The sequence below is a fragment of the Asparagus officinalis genome, chromosome 4 (assembly GCF_001876935.1).
Source record: "Asparagus officinalis chromosome 4, Aspof.V1, whole genome shotgun sequence".
In the NCBI taxonomy this organism is placed as follows: domain Eukaryota; kingdom Viridiplantae; phylum Streptophyta; class Magnoliopsida; order Asparagales; family Asparagaceae; genus Asparagus; species Asparagus officinalis.
The window spans coordinates 107236391-107259759 of NC_033797.1; the positions used below are offsets into that span (position 1 = coordinate 107236391).

The 23369-nt window shown below is 35.3% G+C and overlaps 1 protein-coding gene across 2 annotated transcripts in view; it reads left to right on the forward strand.

Moving 5' to 3' along the window:
* Nucleotides 1-23369, forward strand: part of LOC109837947 (squamous cell carcinoma antigen recognized by T-cells 3) — a 42894-nt gene that overhangs the window by 14451 nt on the left and 5074 nt on the right. For both annotated transcript variants that reach the window (XM_020406336.1, XM_020406335.1), the window contains exons 8-14: nucleotides 5718-5762; nucleotides 6970-7077; nucleotides 11744-11886; nucleotides 12034-12157; nucleotides 21098-21172; nucleotides 22499-22864; nucleotides 22933-23025. In XM_020406336.1, coding sequence (XP_020261925.1) covers nucleotides 5718-5762; nucleotides 6970-7077; nucleotides 11744-11886; nucleotides 12034-12157; nucleotides 21098-21172; nucleotides 22499-22864; nucleotides 22933-23025 — 954 coding nt within the window. The remainder of the gene's footprint in view (nucleotides 1-5717; nucleotides 5763-6969; nucleotides 7078-11743; nucleotides 11887-12033; nucleotides 12158-21097; nucleotides 21173-22498; nucleotides 22865-22932; nucleotides 23026-23369) is intronic.

Below are 23369 nucleotides of genomic sequence, written 5' to 3' on the forward strand. Positions count from 1 at the left end.
GTAATAGCCGAGGAAAAACCTCATATCGGTATATCGATATCGAGGGCATAGCCATGCTATGAAAGCACGCTTATAAATCATATTTTTAACAAGAGTCGTCTTTATGCACAGTTTCTCCTATTGGATTACAACTAGGTGATCAAACAATAAATTTTTCATAAAGTCATGCACATTAAACACAGTACACACCTATTAAGAAATACTCAAAGCATTGGGGTTGATTCCTCAAACATGAGTGACAACAAAAAATCAGACATGTCTCATGTGAAAGGTCAAAGCAGAAAAAGAGATAAATCATAAGGGAGAATGAACTACGGGGAAAAAGGGAATACCCAAGTTCCATTTGGATTGTCCATAATTACTATACGTATAAATCGGGTTTTAATCTAATCATGACATTTCTGGTGATCTCCATTATCAATACCAGACCAGTCTTGCCTATTTAGGCATAGTACAATATTCCGTAAAACATGAACTCTCCAAACATGATTTCATAACAAGTTAAAATTAGCAATTTATGTGTCATATGGTCAATGTCATTGGATCATGCTTTGTAACTATATCTCGACGGGATACTTACTCATGCATAACCCACCTAAAACGTGTCCCTACCTGATCAAATAAGAAATTTGAAGTATGTACATATGTAATCATAATACCATATCTAGCATGATATGATATTAGTCACACTTTAAACATATATATGTAAACAGATTCGAATGCTAGGTTTTGATTCAAGTACATATAGGTTCACATAAAGTAATAGTTTCATACAAGTTATAGTATAACTAATTAATACGTAGGTGTAAAGCTTCCATCCATAAAGACTTGGAACAGATGACAGGAGCTTTTATGCAAAGGCTTCAAGTAGGTGTTGACAAGAGTTTGGCTGGAATTGTGCTCGGTTGGGTTCAAAACTGGTTACAATAAAATTGGGTCTGGTCTGGTTCAGACTGGTTGATCTAGACTGGTCTGGTCTGAACTGGTTCAGTCAGACCTAGCCTGAATTGGTTCAGTGTGCTCTAGCCTGGAGTGAATTCTGGTCTGGTCCAGATTGGGTTCGGGTCTGGTCCGAACTGGGCTGGGTAAAGTCAATACTGAGCTGAGTCAACTGGTTAATCTAAGGACCCATACTTATCTATCTTATGTAATTTAGACCCGTTGATAATTGATGCGAACCGGGTCGGTTTCAAATTTAAACCGACCCAAAGAAAATTCTTTTGAAAAAAATAAAAGCTTATGGGATTCGAACTCCGGATCTCTATGCTAGTGGCCATGCCTCTTAACCATTATACCCAAGGGTTCTCTTCATTTGACTTGCTGCAGGAAATCCTTTAACCCTGGTTTCAGTTGACTATGAGAAAAATAGAAATTTTAGATAAATAAGATATTAAGGATTTAGAAAACTTAAATACTCGGTTTGTGGGCGAAGATTATTAATTATTAGGCTTCAAGAACCTCACAGCTTGTAACTCCTATTCCAATATGTTAAAATCTCAAATTTATTGATAGAAAGAAGTAGCTTATGAAGTTCAGAACTGGCACGAGTTATTGAGCAAAGTTTAATTTATATAAGTATACAGGATCACCCTCACTAATGTTGCCTAATAAAGGCCCCCGGCTTAATTGTGGCAACCAATGGGACAACATAATTTGTTCTCATAAAAGATGTGAAGATGCAATCACGTGAGTTTTTTGGAATCATTGTGATTAATGGTGCAACAACAAAAATATATAATAAGAAAATAGAAGAAACCAACATACAACCAAGATCCCTTCAAGCAACAGTGACAAGTAGCCAAATGAACATATATGATTAATGGATAGCTACAGAATGTGTTAGAAGTGTATACTAAACTCCTCAATTCAGTAACCAGTGGTTTTTACAACATTGCAATGTTTAGCATTTCATTTTCATTATCTTGTCCCCACAATTTGCTAAACTATGTTTGAAATGTGAGTAATTTATTTATCAGTCATGCATGAACAAGGAGTAAGATAATGAATAGAGATTTTGGATCAGACAGTTGGAAGAATTTTCGAGTGAAAGGATCATAAACAAGATAAGATTAAAATAAGGCATGAGTAAACAACCCAAACATAGAAGAAATGAACACATGCCGATTTTGAAAAATAAGGCGATCATGAAAAATAAAAGAGTTGAAGGATAAGAAATGCTTGCCGATTAATGTCGAACCACAAATTCAAGCAACGATCATTCTCCCTTCCTCTTCAAGCCTTAATTGTTGTCTTCCCTCTCTCTCTCTCTCTTTCCGTGAGCAGAGAGGTGGAAGAGGGTTTATGGAGGGATTAATTAGGATTAGTGGAGGATTTAGGAGGAATTAGTGGAAGGAGTAGTGGAGGAGTTAGGATTTAGTGGATTTGTTAGGATCCCTTGATATTTGGTTAGTGAGTTTGTTAGGATCCCTTAATTTTTAGTTAATGGATTTGCTTAGGATATATATATAGGTATATATACTATAATATAATAGTATTTAGTATTAGGTATAGTTATGTTATAGTAATATATACTGGTACCAAGCAAAATTTTGTGCTTGGTAGTGAGGGTACAAATCCCCTCCACTCATTCAAAAATGTGGGGACTACCATTTCACAGGTTGAGAAAGAGCATAAAGATAGCTCACCCATTTAAGAGTAAGGATTATGCACCTCACTTACCCACAAATTTTTTGTGGGGTACCAACATACCCATTCCTTCTCTCTCTCTCTCTCCTCCCTCCTATAGTATATATATATAATGTATAATATAATCTATATATATATATGTTATATATATAGTTATATATGGATATATGTAGAAGAGAGAGAGAGACTTATTCTAGGAAAAGAATCCTCCCACTCTAATAGCCCATGAATTTGTATCTAACGGTTGGAGATTTTAAAGATCAGGCATCAATAAATTAGGGAACAGTTGATTATAATTAGACTTATTGGATACTCCTCCAATTGTGAGGTTGGGAAATGAATAGTTTTTCAGTCTAACAAACTTATTTAGTTTTTTTTTTCTTCTTCACCTCTCTTCCATTCGTGCTCTTCCTCATATATAACCTGATACCCTTCAGTATAGTTTTGGGTTTTTTACTCTTTGATAGGTATGATTAAAACAAATTCGCTCTAGTATTTTCTTAGAAAACAGAGCTTATTGAGGATTAGCCAAACATCAAGAATAACAAAGTTTGTATCCAAATTAATTAAGGATGATAAGTATAGTAGTTGAACCCTTGGGCTAATACAACTCAAGAATAACAAAGTTTGTATCCAAATTAATTAAAGATGATAAGTATAGTAGCCAAACATCAAGAATAACAAAGTTTGTATCCAAATTAATTAAAGATGATAAGTATAGTAGTCGAACCCTTGGGCTAATACAACTCAAAACGAACTGCTATATGTTTAAAAGAATTTCATTTGATGCATCATGGAAAACTAGATGATGACAAACAAGACAACTTTTGATTGCTTGCTTGACATTTAATTTCTGGCATGAGCAATGGAATTTAATTTTAGGGCAGGGATGGGTCCCTTGTAAAACATTAGTATACAAGCTTGCAATAATGATGACATAAAAATGAAATTAGGAAAGTGGATGATAATGGCTCTGAGATCCCCTAATTTTCTCCATTATAAATTAATTATCCTTTTACTATTTTACCTATTTGTAGTTATTAATTGATCCACAAGTTGGTGCCTTCAAATTTTTGATACTAGTGTTATAAATATAGGAGGAGATACTCTCGCTTCCTATGAAGAGAATAGCCCAACTCATATATATGTATGTGTGTGTGTATATGTGAGGATACTGGACAATGTTACATTAAACGTTGGGTGTTTCTAGACGTCAGACTTGGCGCCCAGCGCTTAGTCGTCTAAGCGGGCGCCTAAGCGCTGGGCGTTTTTTTTATTGTGATACTTAAAGATAGATATAAATATACTCAATCAAAGATGTATAAATACTAAAATACCAACACTATTAACTAAATTGCTTGGTTTACCAATTACAATAGCTCTTTGTATGTTTATACTTCTCAACTCAAATTATAAGTTCATCTCAACTCAAATTACAATATGTATTAAATTCATATAAATTTTAAAAAAAAAAGCAATTTTAGTTCCACAATAAATCATGCATACTTAGATACTAAATAGCCAAAATAATAATTAACAAGGCTAGAGCCTAAGATGTTTTTTTTAATTACAATAATTGATAGTAAATATCAATGTTACAGAAAGCTTAGATGCCGGACTGGTGTCTAGGAGGATTTCTTTCTTCATTTAAGTGGTGGTCGATGAGGTTTTGTTGAAGGTCAGAAGAGGTAGTGGAGGCGTTCATATTTGGAGGATAATGGAGTTTGGAGGACGTGTAGGCTACAACACATAAAATCACAACCAAGGCCTACAGGGTGCAATCCACGTAAGCAGACAATGCTCTCCTAAACGTTCGTAAAATTTAGGTGGACAACCTAAATACTGTCTAAGTGCTAGGCGCTAATTAGGCGGCCTAGGTACCGCCTAGGTCTAGGCGAACGTCTAAACGGACTAGACGGAGGTTTTTTAAAACAATGATACTGGGTATGAGCTGGTAGTATGTATGTATGTGAGGATACTGGGTATGAGCTAGTATGTATGTATGTATGTGAGGATACTGGGTATGAGCTGGTAGTATGTATGTGAGGATACTGGGTATGAGCTGGTAGAGCACCAGCTTTGTGACATGTGAGCCCCAACCCGATGTGACTAGCAGGAGGGCTCACGTGTCATTGAGCTCGTAGCCTATTTTGTAAAATGGGCCGTCAGCTCATACACACTTTTCCTTATATATGTGTGTGTGTATTTTTTTTTTTTGGGGGTCCACTTCCCAGGAATATGAGCAAATGAATCAACACTGGAATGAGTCTAATAACTATTCATGCCATAAAGATCACTAATCAAAAAGGCACAAGGACTTTAAGGCATCATCCTCGTGTGCATTTGTTTTTGGGCTTTATTTGTGTTGTGTAAGATGTTGAAAATGTTTTTCTGACTAAGTCACTAGGTGGATAACTTCCTTCAGTTGACCTTTATAATTGCAAGCAAGGTTGCACTTATTTTATAGGCTATTTAGCTTTTCCGTTTTATGTGTTACTTTTGTATCTGAACCTTTTGAAGTTAGGCAACTCAAAGTTATTGGTGGGATTTCCATTTTTTCCCCCGTAGGGCCCCTTTCGCAGTCCAGACCTACTTGAATAGCACAACTGTTGTAATACCTAATAATTAGAAATTGGGGATAGGCATGTCATCAACGCGGATCGACCCTTGGCCTTTTTTAGCCTGGTCCCTAAGCCTGAGCCCCTAGGCCACTTGCAGGGTATTTCCATGTTATTTTGCTGCAGTGGTAGAACAGTAGTCTTTACTGGTACTTGATATTTTAGTTTTTATCAGACTAGTATGCACGTCTTTTAATCACTAGGAAATGTTTCCCAGTCCGCCCTAAAATAAAAGTAAACATATGCAGTGGCAACAAAGACCATCTTATTCAGACAGCTGAGCAGGACCTTTCAAAGGATTATGATGCTATATGCGACTGTTACATTTTTGTACAACAGAATTAGTGAAGTTACCATGCTCATGAAATCAGTTGCATTTTCCTTTATTTTTATTCAAGAACCTACCAGCATTAACCAAAGTTTAAAGACTTGTTTAAATCTGCCATGTTTCAGGTGTTTGAGCGGTCCATTCAATGTGTTTTCCAAAGCTTTGAAGAGGTAACAAAAACTGTATGCTCATGACCGCTGGTTTATCACTTTTTCACATAGTTTCTAAACATACTATGATAATTGCTTTTTTGCTTTGGTGGCAGTCCTTTTTTTGTATTGTTCAGGATTAATCTGTACCCTCATGCTTATCTGCCATGTTTTCTATTGGTCCTGTTCTAGCATGTCTGTTAACACATATCAAGCATATTGTAGTTGCTCACCAATGAAAGTCTTTTTAAATGACACTACAAACAGGAATTTCGTTCCCCAGAAGTTCTTTATGTTCTAGAATATTGTTTTTATTGTAAAAACAACCTTCTTCCACACATCGCTGATACGATCACAATTTCTTGTTAGATCCTTTTGCCTTTCCTTAAATTTGAAATGAAATTTATTGCTTAATATCAGAAGTTAAATTCTCCTAATATCTAATAGTGCTTCCTCCTAAGATCTAATTGTGCGTCCTTCTAACTTTAAAATCTCATTCTGTTCTCTTAAGGGAACCCTCTCTAGCATACTGTTGATTGATATAAACAGAAATTCCAGTAATTATTCATATTTTTCTCACTGAAGTATATAATCTTCTTACTCAACTCATGTAAGTTCTAGCTGGTTGATGGAGAACAGATTTGTCAGAGATCATAGATAAATCTTCCTAGCGCACCACTTGTACTTTTTCAAATCAGAAAATGACACTTTAATGCTAAATTATATGAAACTTTCAGTCGCTCAAAGCATATGGGATGGTAAAGAGGTAAAGTTGGTGATTCCATTTCATGATTGATCCTTAATAAGATCAAACACTTAACAGAGAATGGACCTGCCATCACATAGGTGACCTGCTCTTTCTACTGACATTCAGTCCTCCTTTGTATCCGTGGTTGCTTCTTCCTAAGTTTGCTGGAGAGTTGTCAAGTGTCAAAAGGTAAGTAATATGAATATCTAGCAGACTGACTTATCCTACAAAACATAGTAGTTTCATCCACATGTTATTATGGTCCCTCATTTCTGCAAAGTGCCCATGTCACTTGACTCCTATCCTGCATCTTTGTGAACTTTCATGATCATTCAAGCTAGCTGCTGACCTCTAATATTTTTATGTTTGAAAGCACTGCAAACAAGTTCAAAAGCACTGCTTGATGTCATTTTTTAGTTTGTTTTAACTTATAATGCATATTTAACAATATTTTGTTTTATTAACTTTTGCTGGTCGCAGTATTTGAATTTATTTCTTACCCGAATTGATGGTCTAAGGCGGAGGATTTCTTTTGATGGAAAAAAAGAGGATGGGCTGCATTATACTCTGATAAGGGATATGTTTCAGGTTTTCTTCTGTCTTCACATGTGTATATCTTCTTTGCCAAGTGTCCATATTTTCTTTTGTAAGGTCATTCATAAAAAGTTTAAAATAAAATTATCTTCTTAAGTGCTATATGCTCGATTTATAAGCTTTTCTTGCAGCTGAATTTTCTATTATTGGTGTTGCATTCAATAGTCATATAATCATTTCTCTGGAAATCTCGAGGCACAATTATTCAGTTTCCCTGATATAATTTTTGTCAATGATCAAGCTCAAGTTATTTGCGCTTACCTTCCTTTTCCTATGTATAATCCTTCCTTTACTTCATAACTATTTTCCTATTTTAGGCTATTAAATACAATGACTATTCCCTCATAACTTAGAATTCTGGTTTGTCACAATTGGATTTGGACTGGCATTTATGGCTCACGGGTAGTCATATCAAGATTAAAGCCAAATGCGCAAGTGGTGAATTGGATCCTGAATTCGGCCTCTACCCCCAACAGATTTTCTGCTAATCATATATTTGATTGTGTAGGAGCACCGAGAGAAACTCAAAACTATCGATCCTCTCCTTTGTCTAAGCTCCTGTTTTTATGTCAAAACAGAAATTGCTCTCATACATCAGCTGCTGATTATTGTACTAATAAAAGATGATTGCTATGCTAACACTTTCTATTGCCTCATTTTCCCTCTAAATTTTGATAATTTTTAACTATGCTCATTATTTCTAATTAATCCTTCACTAATTACTCATAATCTCTTATTAAGTATGCACCTTCTCATTTTCCCAAAACCTTTGGTCATTCGCTACAATATAATTAATAGCTTATAATAATAAAACTACTATTAAATAAGTTATAATCTATTATAACTTATTGCTAACTATAAATAAAGAAGAAGAAATAAGTTATTTAATAAGTTATCATAAAAACTTATAATTATCAATAAAAATGTTATTATTAATTATTTAATAATAGTATAATAAATAATTTATGAAACAATTATACATGATCTATTAAATAATATACTATTAAATTATAAATAAAATAATAGTTTAAATCTATGAAGCACGAACATGCCAAAATTAGCCCTGATTCCGTGTCCGACTCGTGTTGGACGTGGACACGCGTTCGACACGAGACGAACACACAGTCAACTCTACCTACGCGGTCAACGCACCGACATGTCCCAGGTTCGTGAGCGACTCGTTCCCGACTCGTTCGCGAACAAAAAAGAAAACCCCAAACCTAAACCCGAAACCCCAACCCAAACCCAAACCCGAACCCTAATTTCATTACTTACCGTCCTGACGCCGCCAGTCCCGCCAGTCTCTCTTCCTCGTCCTCGTCTCTCTCTCCCTCGAGATCGGCTCTTCCTCGTCCTCATCTCTCTCGAGCTCGAGATTAGCTCTTCCTCGTCCTCGACGTCGCCAGTCTCTCGACGTTAGGTCAGTCTCTCTCTTTCTCTCTCTGAATCTGTCTCTCTCCCGATCTCTCTCTCTCTCTCTGATTCTCTCTATTTCTCTCTGAATCCGTCATTCTCTCTCCCGATCTCTCTGTGATTCTCTTTCTCTCTCTCTCTGAATCCGTCTCTCTCAATCTCTCCGCCTCTCTCAGTCTCCTTGTTTATATATGTGCACTTAAATTTTTTAATATAAATATACTGTTAATTAAATTAGGGTTCCTATTGTTACATTTTAATTTACTATTTTCTTTTAATTTAATGTTAATTAATTAGAGTTTCATTAATTTACTGTTAATTAATTAGGTTTTTTTAATTTTCTATTAATTAAAGTTTTTGTTACATTTTAATTTACTGTTTTCTATTAATTTACTGTTAATTAATTAGGGTTCCATTAATTTACTGTTAATTAATTAGGGTTCTATTTTTTAATTTATTGTTAATTAGGATTTTAGTTACTATTTTTCTATTGTTAATTTTTTAATTTACTGTTATTGCTATTGTACTTTAGAGAAATGGAACAAGAAGGGAGTTCTAGTGACAGAGAAAAAGGTCAAAAACTCACCTTTCACTATTTCCCGCCTCTGGGGGGTCACTGGTCGCCGACTTGTCGTCGCGGTTGAGATGGGGAAGCGGTATGGTGAGATGGGGGAAGCAAATTGGGGAAGCAGAGATGTGAGAGAGAGGAGAGAGGGAGAGAGAAGCAGTCGAAAAAAAGAAAACAAAGAAAAAAAGGTCAAAAAACTTACAAATAACCGATGCCTCTGGGTGGTCGCCGCCTCGTCGCCTAGATGGGGGAAGCAACCGATGCCCTAGGATGAGAGAAGAGAGAGGGAGAGAGAAGCAGCCGCCAGATGGGAGAAGAGAGAGGGATCGGGTCTTTGTTTTTAGGTTTTATTTCAAAACGGGTTTACAAACAGTGGGTTTTTAAACCCAATAACCGCTTTGTAATCCTCAGCGTGTCGGCGTGTCGAGAATGAATCGGCAAAAATTGGCGTGTCGACGGCGTGTCGGTGGCGTTGACCCTTGTCGGGGGTGTTGACCGCGTGTCCGACGTGTGTCAGACGCGGACACCACGTGTCTGATGCGTGTTGAACGCGTGTCCGCGTCCGACACGCATTAGAGACGGACTCGGGGCAAAATTTGGAGTGTCGATGCTTCATAGTACGAGAAAGGTGCTTGTTCTTCCGATATATCCATCGGCGAGTAATCCCCCAATACCAACGTATATACACGTCTAGGTCTAGTGCATCACATGGTATTTAATGATCAGCAGTATTGGGCATTGTTTAGTTGCTAAATACATGGTATTTAATGATCAACACTATTGGTATTGTTGTTAGCTACCACCGAATTCTCTAGTTAAGAAAAGACTTCTATTTAGATGTTGCCTTTTTTGTTGTAAGTTTAGTGTATTTTTAACGAATATTTTGTTAAACACCTTCAACTGCAACTCAAATTTAGTTCTTCAGCCTTCTTTTACTTCTTACCTTTTATCTTTTGATGTTGTTCCAGAGATGAACTGGATTTGTATATCCTATACAAACCTACGAAAGGTTAGGAGAAAAGAAAGAGAGAAAGGAGAAGTGTGTTTTTGAGAGAGCCACTAAGACTAATGAAATCAAGAGTGTGATAGATGAGAGAGATGGAAAATAAAGTGAGGGAACGAGGGGAAAAAAGAGCTTGAGGGGAAAAAGATGGAACAATGCGATGGGTTTGAAGAGCTTAAAAGGATATGTTGGAGAAGGATACACTGCCTTTTAATGGGTGTAAAATTTGACCATTGACGCCATCAAAGGTATAATGGTCCACTTAAAAAATTAATCAAAAGTTAATAGGAAAAGCATAGAAACTAAAGTTAAATTTGACCAGGTTCTTTTTTCAAACAACTTAAGATTTTGGGGTCTTATTTAGAAATGCTAAGATTTGGGGGTCTAATATGGAAATAAGGAAGATTTGGGAGTCTTATATCATAAAGAACCTAAATATATTAAAATATTTAATAATTATAGTATATTGTAATTATTGAAATACGTTATGATTGAGTTATAACAATCATCCAAATTATAATGATTATTCATAGAATTCTTTACTACGAAAAATTCAAAACATAAGCAATTGCGGCCACGTGCAAAGCACATGCACTTTTCTAGTTATTATATGGCTTGGTTCAAAATTTCTTTTTACAGTAGTTTATGTTACTTGCTTCTTTGTTGAAGTATACATAAGGCTGAGGTTGGTATTGTATTGAGCATCTCAAGCATTGCTACGTTGACATGCAACACAATATTTCCAAATCTTCTCTCTTTCCCCATAGCATCATGAAAATATCACATTATCCTCAGAACTATAATGGTAATACACATATTGTTTATAAATGTATCTGAAATTAAACAAGAATAGCTTTACAACTCTATCGATTTCGATAAGTTGATGGAAGAGGCCAACAACAATGGAGAGGAAGTATATTAGCTCAGTGTTGTGAAGGCACAGAGCAACGCGCAAAAGATGTAATGTGTCAGACACGCAAGGTGCAAGGAAAAGCGTGAGCCTTGCTGAAGTGAGCTGCAACTACTTTTAGGATAACTTTTTCAACTTGTTTCGTACAAAGATGGCTTGTAGAACTTCACCCACAGCAGAATATATTTAATGGTCTGGAATTGGGAGCTCCTTATCCCACTGTTTTCTTAGCCCTCTGTATTTAATTCATTGAACTTCTAGAACAAATTTAAAGGATATAATCATTTAAAAATTTAAAAATCTTAATAATACTATTATGAGCATGGATTTCTTCAATCTTAGATCTGAATGAAGTTTCAATTTGGTACGTCAATTTCTAAGATGGTAAGACATGTTTATTTAATAATGATAGGTCAAAATTTTCATGAACTATCCGTTTCCTGCTCTATATCTCTTTCATTTTCTTAAACAATAGCACCATACTTTGCAAGAGTATAGTTTTGAATTTTTTTATAAAGGATACATGCGTTTAAGAATTGCTAACTTCTACATGAGCTCAAAGGAATCTAATTACATCTATGGCTGAGATGTGGACCTGTATCGGTAAGTAAGCAACTTACGAAATTGCCAGATTTATTACACCTAAGGAACCATGTACATTGTAGCTTGTACTTGACTTTTTCTATATAGTTTTGTTTACCATTACAGGTGCACCCTTATTTGACTTAAACTTTTTTCTGTTTTTCTCTGGATATGACAATTGCAGCGAGCTGCTGATTACTTCTCTGCAGAGATGATCAGAATTGATGATTTATTGCGTTTGTATTCTTATTGGGCTCGTTTAGAGGTTACCCTTGGAAAAGATATTGTTGCAGCTCGTGATGTTTGGGAAAGCTTGATTAAGAAAAGGTTTGCTCCTGCACATTTAAACATGTAATTTGAAATTTTAAGACATACATGAATCAAACTAACTTATCCCTTGAGTACTTAAAGTAAGAAAACTATTGTCAAGCATTCTTACTTGTTTTCTTTGCTTATATGCACCATTATGCTCAGTGGATCTATACTGGAAGTGTGGCAAGGTTATATAGAGATGAGAATTGGATTTGGTCATATAAATGAGGCGCGATCCCTTTATAGGAGATGCTACACTAAAAGATTATCAGGAACAGGTTCTGAGGTAACTATCTTGTAATTTGTGCTATAGCAATGTCGTGCATACTTCTTTTTCTAATTTGATTTGTTCCTAGGGTACTCTGTGACTTCTTTTTACATTAAATAGTCATTCAGTATAGAAATCTGCACATTATTTTGCATCTCCATGCATACAACTTCTGACACACTATACATGCCTGGGCCATTGGTAAAGCAAGAGTTGAGTTATTGTATGTTCCAAGTCCAAGACCAGACTATAATGTTTGTTCAAAAAAATCCTTTAAAACACCCTATGAGCATGCAAACTGAATCAAGGTTTTAAATATCGAATGTCGTGGAAATATTGAACAAGCATTATTCATATCATGTGGATATCAGGGAAGTATCAGGAATATGTGGTAAAAATTGGAGTGATACACTGCATGATATGCAAATATAATATAATGTCCTAAAATATAATCTAAATTTACTTAATTAAATCAAGGCACACAAAAATATAAATAATATATATTTAGGATTACTAATCAACATTTTAAAACAAAAAAAGTCCAAATCAATATTGCAACTTCTCGGTCAATTTTTTGGAGGTCGAAATGTAACTTGATATATTGAAAAAATCATGATATGTCGTCCAAAAGCGGTATAATGTTTTCCAACTATCTATATAGAGTGACATATCGACCAAAATATCAACTGATATATCACAATGTTAGGCATATAAGACCAAATTTTGCCAAAAAGATGTAAAGGATATTTAGGTCATCATTTTGCGGCAAGCCTTATCAAAGGATATATCGGCCAATATATCGGGCCATATGTTGGGCATATTTAAAACAATGAGTTGAATATAGTTGATAGACGTAGGTTATCTATGTTCAGCGGGCACATCAGTACTATTTGCTGAATGCAGATGTAATGTAGTGTTTCCATGAATTCATCTTCTTCCAAGCCTTTTCCCCCATTAAGCTAGTGTTTCCATAAATTTCTTCATCCAAGCCTTTCCCCCCCATTAAGTTGGACAGCTTGAGTAGCCTTTCCCCCCCATTAAGTTGGACAGCTTGAGTGAGGATGGAGACTTGCCTGTTTCCAAACAAATTTGTATGCATTTTTTTAATTAAAATTTTACGATAGGCATCTGTTTTGACGGTTTCTACTTGGTCTAGCTTGCCCAACTTGTACCTCTATAAGTTAGTTCTAAATTCTTAGTCATAAAAAAAGAAAATGGCATGCCTTGCTATAAAACCTTGAAGACCATTTGATAGGTCAAAATTATAATTTTTTATATGTATTGTTTAAGCTCTTACAATGGAGTAAGCCTCCACATTGTCCTAACTTAAAATAGTCCAAGACAAAGTGGTAATATGATCTCTTTTTTCTACCAAACAAATCATGTCCCAAGTATAATATGATATAGGAGATTTGAAGAGTTTCTATATAGTACAAATAATAGTAGAAATAATTTCGAGAAAGGAAATACTGAAGTATCACTAAGGAATACTAATTGAATCTGTAAATATGTGACTCTTACTTGATCATTTAATCTGGCATTTTCTAATGTTTTTATATAATTTTCTTGCATAAGATTGGCAAATTAGAAAATTAATGTGTACATGGGGTGAAATTGTTCTAGCAATATGCGTAAGATAGGCAAATTAGAAGACTACAGATGGATAGAATTTTTCATTTGGTTACATGACATTGCTTTGTAGTGTTCCTAGTGATTTGATTAGTTCTATCTGTTTTTGTATGTGACGCTCGTTACAGATTAATGTTGATGTTAAAGAGTAGCAAACCATTACTGACAACCAGCATACTTGTACATGTATACATGGTATAGACTACAGTTAACATATAATGCTGCTAGAAAAAATTCTCACTTTTTTTTGGAAATTGTAAAGCCATCATTGAGAAAAAAAAAAGAGATTGATTTAATATTAAGTTTGAAATACATCTCCGTCAGCATACATAGTAATTAGGTGAGAAGTTATAAATGACATTGCTTTGTAGTGTTCCTAGTGATTTGATTAGTTCTACATGTTTTTGTATGTGACGCTCATTACAGATTAATGTTGATGTTAAAGAGCAGCAAACCATTACTGACAACCAGCATACTTGTACATGTATACAGGGTATAGACTACAGTTAACATATAATGCTGCTAGAAAAAATTCTCACTTTTTTTTTGGAAATTGTAAAGCCATCATTGAGCAAAAAAAAAAGAGATTGATTTAATATTAAGTTTGAAATACATCTCCGTCATCATACATAGTAATTAGGTGAGAAGTTCTTTATAACAACAACAACAAGCCTTTGTCACAAATTTTTGGGTCTTCTACATGAATCATATTCTTCCATTTGGTTCTATTAAGGGCAATCTCCTCCGTTAAGTTAATCATTATTATAGAAAAATAGAGAAGGCCAACTTATGAAAGAGAATTGCTATGCCAACTTTTGAATAATTTTTTTGGCCTCTTAATTTTGATAATTTACAATTATACCTCTTCTTTATAATTAATCATGCACTAATTATCCGTATTAACTGTGCCTTCTAAACTAACCTTTTAACAACTAATAGTTACATATGTTGCAAAAAACAGAGAAGACAAACTTATGAAAGAGAATTGCCATTAGGGCTGGTAAACGACCGAATCGAAGCAAACCACCACTTATTCAAATTCAGATTCGGTCCATTTCTACATATTTGAATTCGTGATCATATTCGAGTCGAATACTAAATGACCATTCAAATATGATTTGACAATATTTATTCGCGTTCGATAATTATTCGCGAATATTTGTTTAACAACAAATTGCGATTTTCCCTGCATTATTCGTTTAATATTCGATATCTATTCGTCAATTATTCGAAATGGATAAATCAACCTCTGATCAAAATTTAAAAAAATTATAACTTTAAGCCTCAACTTACATTTTGATGAAGGGGTGACATGTTGGGGAGGTAGAGGTGAAGCCGGTGGAGTTTCGTCAGGTTTGGGGAGGTAGCGACTGATGGAGACCCCAATGGTGAAGCCGAGATGACTGAAGTGTTGATGAAGACCCGATTCTGAGATGAAGAGTCAAAGATTCGAGGAAGGATCAATATTGGTTATCGGGGATTTATCAGACGGCTAAAATGCTTGTCGGATAATAAAAATCAAGGATATATTGGGGATAAATATTATTTACCGGAGTGATATACCATATGATGTGTATATATAATATAATACCCCGAATTGTAATCTAACCATACTCCCCTCTTTCATTCTCGCAACCTTCACTTAATAACTAGAGAAAAAACCAACTGAATAGTGAATATTATTTGTTGCTACAACTTCAGAAGTTGTGTTGAGGGCGTGGCGTTGATGGAGAGTCCAAGTCGAACTGTTGAAGTCACAGTTGATGATGGCGTCGATGGAGAGAGTTCGACATCGATGGAGAGCTCATCTCGATCAACGTCGTCGAGTCAATCAGATCAGTTGATGATGGCGTTGATGGAGAGAGCACAACATTAGTCGAAGTCGTCAAGTCGATGAAGTTAATGTCGATGAGAGAGCAGTGTCGAATGGTCGAAGTCGATAGGGTTGAGGTCAGCGGAATCCGAGGAGGAGCGGAGGCAAGCGTCGAGGTAGACGGAGTTTAAAGAGAAATGGAGATCAAATGATTAGGGCAGTGGGCACAACCGCACAAATGAGAGAGAGAGGACGGAGGATTAGGGCTACTTAATCGAGTTTAAGTTTTATTGTAAAGAACGGGTCGTGTCGGGTTTCAAGTTCACTCAAAAACTGTCATTACCCAAAATCACAACCCAATAGTGTGGCCCGATAATTCTGATTTTTAGAGCCGCTAATATCGGCTGATAATCACCTTTATCGCCGATAAACCCCAAAAAAAGATAACCGATTTAAATTTTAACTTATCCTATTAGAAAGCTCCCAAAACCAATAACTTGAGGATAATATCGGATTATCGGCCGATATTTAAAACCTTGCTCGAGGTCAAGGGGGTAAATCAGCAAAGGCTGAGGGAGACTAGGAGAGTGTGAAGGATCGGTCGGCGAGAGGGAAGAGAGTGGAGCTTGAGTCTGCCGGCGAAAGGGAAGAGGCCGAAGCTTGAGTGAGAGCTCTTGATCTGCCGACGAGGGGAAGATCTGCCGACATGGGGAAGATTGGTGGAGCTTAAGAGAAGGTTTGGCCGACCTAGATTCCATGACTCCATCAACTTAAGTATTTATATGGGGTAATAGTTGTAAATAAAAATTTTGATAGGTAATATTTGCAATAAGTTTAATTGATAGGATTAAAATGTAAAAAGTTATCGAATAGTTAATAATCAACCGAATTGATCGTACCTTCGGTTAAATTCTATTCATTTACAAGCCAAATACTAAAAATTATTTGTTTAGTATTAAATGAACGATCGAATCGAACTTGACCGAATATCTAGACAAATAATAACCGAACTTTTTATTAATTATTCGGTTCACTTCCACCCCTAATTGCCATGTCATCTTTTAAATATATTTTATTGCCCACTAGTTATGATAATTCACAATTATACCTCTTCTTTATAATTAATTATTCACTAATTATCCGTAACCCCTTATTAATTATGCCTTTTAAACTAACCTTTTAACAATTAATATAACAATTAATATTGACCTATGTTACTTGGTTCTAATGTGAAGCCGTACCCAAACTCTTGGTATAAATGCATACATTTATCACGCATGTACTCAATTATACAATACATGTTTTAGTGTCAAACACTTGTCATACATTTTTTGGACATATATCCTACACTTCACACCCACTTCTTGAAACCCTGTTAGACATTTGTCATGTTCTGAATTATGATTTTGCAAGGTCGTTTGATTGTCCATTTTCAAAACTAGTAAAATTTCAATTTTTAATCTACATAATAAAAGAAACATAAAACTGTTATAGAACTTTTAGTTCTCATCATTGTTCTCATATAAACTATTAATTCTAATATATAATATATGTGTATATAAATATTTGTATAGCCGTGTCCTCGTACCCTACATTTTGCAAAGCAGAACCATGCAGTACCAGGCACAAGATAGAATCTTCCAAAGAATAATGCTTTTTTCGAATAAGCCAATTCATTTGTCATTGTATTGTGCTTTCTGAAGAGCAACTCTTCTCAAAATCTCAAAAGGTGAGTTGGAATCCTTTTCATTCTAAGGATTTTTGTGGTTTAGGAGAATCTAGCTACAGGAGAACCAGGAACAAAGAGCTCTTTTCCTTTTCCCGCCCGACTCTTTGGTCTTAAGAATGCTATTTTTATTTTAAGAACGAGTGATTGCCCTTCTCCGACTCTTACTGCCCAACCGGAGAGTGGATGGCTAATGCCTTCCACTTATTGAACAGGACCTATGGTCGGTCTGTGACCCCTATATGCTGAAGGCGTCCTTGGGGTGATCTCATTGCTTTTAAGGGGTGGAGATGATGGTGTCGGTCCATGGATATTCCTTCCTTTTGCCATATTTCGCTCAAAGCAAAGAGTTGAAGGGAGATGGTGCATCAAGCTATTCGCAAGGGCGAACTTGATCTTCTTCCCTGGGGATCCTAGATGATGGAATGCTAGGAGAGATGCCGACTCCAACAATCGTCCATGTACGATCCATACTAGATCTGACCAACTGCCCATCCTAGCTCCTCTACATTCTTGACGACCTATTTTTTGTGTGTCAGTAGAGTCTTTAAGTGGCATGTTTCAGAACCATTGGAACTTATAAATAAGATTTGATTTCATTTTTGAATTTCAATAATTCTTGAATTTTTAATAATTTTTAATTGGGTTAGTAGTAGTACCATCGTAGGTTCAGTTTTAACAATCAACTTTACGTACTATCTGTATGCTAGGTTCCCCTGAAAAATTTAGAATTTGAAATGAAAGTTTTTTCCATGGAAATAGAAATTAAGAACTGGCCCTTTTGTGTGTGTGCGCGCGCGTGTGCGTGTATTATTTTGAATACGCGAAATCAGATAAATGAAAAACAAATCATCAAAGAGACTTATTTTATCAATGAACAAAACTAGAAAATTAAATTAAATTCTATAGTATTTCATATTTATCATTTATCACAATTTAATTACTAGTAGTAAATTTCAATTTAAGGAATAACAATTTTGAGATTTTTCTTAGTATCATTAAGTATTAATTAACTATTCATATATTGTGTGCAAAATATCTAAATAAAATAAATTTCAATATTCATCACAATTTTCTTTTCCCAATAGAAAAATCATGAAATTTAAATACCTAAATAGCGAAGTAAAGAATCAGCAAAGTGAAGTAGAAAGATATAAACAGGATCAAACTAAATACATAAGACTTTAGCATATTATGTAACTAGAGCAACAATTGATTTGTTTGGATAATCCTTTCTGAGCAATGTTTTAGTTTGCCATCTCCTATAATCAGTTTTTTCTAGTTTCCGAGTCTCTGAAGGAGTATCTTTGATGACCAACAGATATACAAGGAAACACACTAAAAGGTGAGGGAGAAAAGTGAAAAACTCAAATGTTCCATACATTCTGTTTTCTTTCTAAACCAAGTAGGAAAAAGCAATAAGAAATGCGCAGAAATGTATTACCAGCCATCAACCCTGCTCAAAACCTATCTAGAAAGCAATAATTCAAATGTGCAGAAATGTATTACCAGCCATCAACCCTGCTCAAAACCTATCTAGAAAGCAATAATTCAATCATTTAATATGAATAAACCAAGATCTAAAATACAGCAAAAAGATATTTCTTCTCTACAGAAACGTTTCAAAAACTAAAGAAAGTTGTAGAAAACACTCATGGGCTTTCATCAGTCATCAAGAGGATTTGCATCAGTAAGGACTCCCCTCATATACATATTCTCCTAGATATCACCACATCCAAATGTTACCAATCCTCCAGGAGCGAGCGGAGGAGGACCCGAGTAATGCAGACAGTCTAGAGCAGTCTGTAACCATGACAGAGCTACGAAAGACGATTTTTAGCTGCACATGAATTAACAAGGCAACGAACAATCTCCACCTATTTCAAAAATTTCTTAAGATGGATAGTTAATATGATGGGAATGTAGGCAAGGTAGTTAGGGCATTAATTTTCTTATGTTAGCCACATGGGACCTATATGAGAACTAAAGTTGAAAGAGTATTAATACTGTTAGAATCCTGGGGATCTATTTGCTAACTTCAAAGTTCAGGATAGTAAGTTGCAAAGTCCCTATAATAAGGGGTCTATGTGCCCTAACTAATAAGAGACTAAAGATCAATGCTGGTTAGACCTCTTACTAAGTTGACCTTCTTTAGTCTTTCCCCCCACCTAATGGTTAAAATCTTAAGTATGTGGGCGCATGTGCTCTCTCTCTCTCTCTCTCTCTCTCTCTCTCTCTCTCTTCTCTCTCTCTTCTCTCTCTCACTCGTGTGTGTGCATATGTGAAAGCTTATAGTAGTGTTGTTATGATTGAGTTTTTTTTCATCGTGTTACTTGTACATCAAGCAGCCACAAAATTGGTGCTTTGCAAAGCATTAACGATGCTTCATTTTGATTCATAGATAGGAATGGTCTTTGGTAAGTCCCATTTGATAAGGCCTTAGTAGGAATGGAAAGGTCTTGTTGATTAGTCTTTGTGAGCACCAATATTTCTTGTTGTTACCTAGTTCCACTTAACTTTCTTGAGTAAAGACATGAATAAGGACTCGGTATGTGTAAAGAGATATTTATGGATGTGGGCTTACTTAAAAGTGTCTCATGTTACTCCGACTAGAGAGAGATTCAAAGATGAAACTTCATTGAAACTTTGTACACATGGTGAGGATTCTCCACTTGAATTAGTGAGGAATTAATGTTATAAACTTCTTCAGTTTCTGTTTCTCTCGACTTTGGAACTCTTGCTATGTTTATATGTGAAATAATGAGTCATCATGGTGATCTCGATACATCGCTGAAATTTCTGGTTACTATGTCTTTGTTTTAGATGCTAGAGTTGCTTTGGTAATGGATATGGTTCAACATTAAAATTGTTTTTATTTCAAAGCAACATAACGTCGAGGATCTTCAGAAACCAGCGATTGTAGCAACTTGCTGAACGCAGGCTTGTGGGTTTCTCTTGCAGTTTTTGACATCTGTAGTGTGTTTTTCCTGTCAGGCTGATGTAACGTATGGTATGGCCGGAAGGGGCCTTCATTGGGTAATTTTGTGAGGCTGTGTGTGTGCATGCAGCTGGGCTGTTGGTGAGGTGAACTCAATCCCTTAGATCAGTTATTGGAAAATAGTGTTAAGTTGGAGAGAGAGGGTTGACTTTAGAATAACAGTATCAATTTTTGGATGAAATGCTTTCTAAATTCTTCGTAATATACACAACTTCTATTCTCCCTTATCCTATGCCATTGTTCTTTGCCTGACTTAATGCAATAAATTTCCAAAATGGCTTTGATCATCACTTACATTGTCAAATGTAAGTTATTTGTATAGGTTGCTGTTGCTTCTGAAAGGCAAGTAACTTTCGTGTTAAAAAATTGTAACCGACATGTGACACCATGTTTTACTGTTGGGGCCTTTTCTCGGCCAACGAGCATTTGAATATCCAGATATCGCATGGTCGATTATACTAGAAGACCTCTTCTTAAGCCTAACAGAGACATACATATTCACTCTTCTTGGGATCTGGAAGTGTTTTGATTTACAGTTTTATTTATTCTTGACTAATATAAATATATACTACAGACTTATTTTTAGCACGCTACATTTTGGGTATCATTATTGTTATTTCCAGTTCCCTCAAATTTTTTTCTGACAGTATTATTTACAGTCTCTGTGATCATAGTTTGCTGCTTTGGATTCTCTAACTCTGTTTCATGCTTTTCCTGTTTCCTTTCACAACTTTTTTTTTGGACTTAATTTAAGGTTGACGGTCATAATTCCTTAAAAACTAAATATTTCAGGAGATCTGTTACTCATGGCTGCGTTTTGAACGGGAATATGGCACATTAGGCGATTTTGACCTTGCGTTGAGTAAGGTATTTAATCTTAAAATTATAGGTGTTTTCTTTTGATAAATTGTTAGTTACAGAAAATTCTGCATGCTTATCAGTTATCACACATAATCTGTAAAGTTGCTTGATTGAGTCCTGCTGCCTGTGGTTTTTATAGTTCTACAATGGTGCGTGAAAGATACGTTGCCTCTGTACGTTTGACCTTCAATGGCCCAAAAGTTTCAAGTATTTGTTGATTGAAGTTAATGTTGCAAATACCTGACATAACATTCTCATGCCTGACACTTTTCTTATTAGAAAATTGGCTTACCAAAAACATGCGAGTTCTAAGCGTGTTCTAATTCAAATTGGAGAGATTTTTTGTCTTAACACTATTACTTATGACATGGCCATGGACAAGCGGCAAGACAGTTCTTTCAAAAGAAGAGAGAGGGAGATAGGACGATGTCACGCTTTGATATAAGTAAATGAATAAATAACAATTAACAAATAATGATTAATAAATAATAAACAATATGTGAGTCAAAATATATTTGCATTTTGTAGTCTTAGACATGTCTGCACATACAAAAATCTAGAGGCATATTTTTAATGTATAATGTATGATGACAACAATTTTTAGAAATTTAACTTAATACAATTTTATAGTTTTGCAAATGGAATAGGTAGCTCAATGGTTCTCATATCTTATATTCTAACATATTTAACTGTCATGACTTTGTACAAGCCATATTAATGGCCTTTTTCTACTACACAGTAGTGTTTGATATATAAATGGAAGTATATAAATATCTCAAATATGTACTGTGGGATAAAAGAATATGAGAAATATAGGAGTTATGTCCAAGACTTATCTGACAAGTTTCTAAATATCTATAATAGAGCAGAGTCATAAAAGATACATTTGAAAATTTCCTCATTTATTTGAGGATTAAGTCAGGTAGGGGTATAAATGATGTAGTCTTTAATATTTTATAGCATGTTTGCTTTATCAGATATCTGGATAATTAAGGTTTTCATTTTTTACTGATATAAACATGTAAAATTATCTAGAGAAATGGAGTGGACCACTATTTAGAAATCAGCTCTGGAAGATAACTAGCTCTGGCCAATATATAATTATTATTTTACAAAATAGTGAAGTAAAATTATTGTACTTAGGAAGTTATATTTTGTGTGGGCATAATACATTTTCGTCATGTCGTGCATGCATATATTGTGCCTGGATTCAGGATTGTAATCTGATATGACGCCTTTCGCAAGTGTCATGTGCTTAGTGCTTTTACAAGGTTGTATTTGTATGGATCCAGCATTTCATTCTGATGTATTTTGTTTTCTTTATTATCATAGGTAACACCACGCCTGAAAGAGCTGGAGATGTTCAAGACCCAACAAGAGATAAACGGCTCTTCATTTCCTGCAAAAGAAAACAATTTGGTTTCAAGAAATGTTCCTGAAAAAAGAAAGATGATAACATCAACCAGTGTTAAGCAGCCTCCCTCAAAGAGACGGAAAGATGCAGCACCTAAAGCTGGCGAAGTATCTCATGCAGATTCAATTAAGAACTCCAAGAATAAGCATGATGCAGAAGTTACAGATAAAGCAGAAGCTGCCACTTCATCTAAATCTGTGGAAATTGATGCCAACACTAAACAATCTAAGAGAAACTTGTACACAGATCAGTGCACAGCATATATTTCGAATATTAACCTTGAGGCAAGTTGGCATTCTCACTTGAAAGTCTTGTGGTTCAAAATATATTCTCAATCAGCTTTGTTATGCAGGCAAAGGAGGAGCACTTGCGTGAATTCTTTTCAGACGGCGGTGGAGTAACTGCTATACGTCTACCGAAGGACAAACAAACTGGCAAACAAAGGGTCTCTCTCTCTCTCTGTGTGTGTGTGTGTTATCTGGCGCATAGAGAGCCAGTGGATGGAAAAATAAACATCCGTGCATTCAACACACAGACACACATGAAAAGCACTGCATATATACTATCTAATGCCCAACATACAAGCAGTCACATATTTATATAATATTCTATGACTGGATGAGATGACATAATACCTCTTAGTAAGACATACATATGAAAAGCACGTTGTATATACTATCTATCTAATGCCCAATATACAAGCAGTCACATATTTATATAATATTATCTGACCAGATGAGATGACAGAATACCTCTTAGTAAGACATGCATATGTGTTCGTGTTGAGAA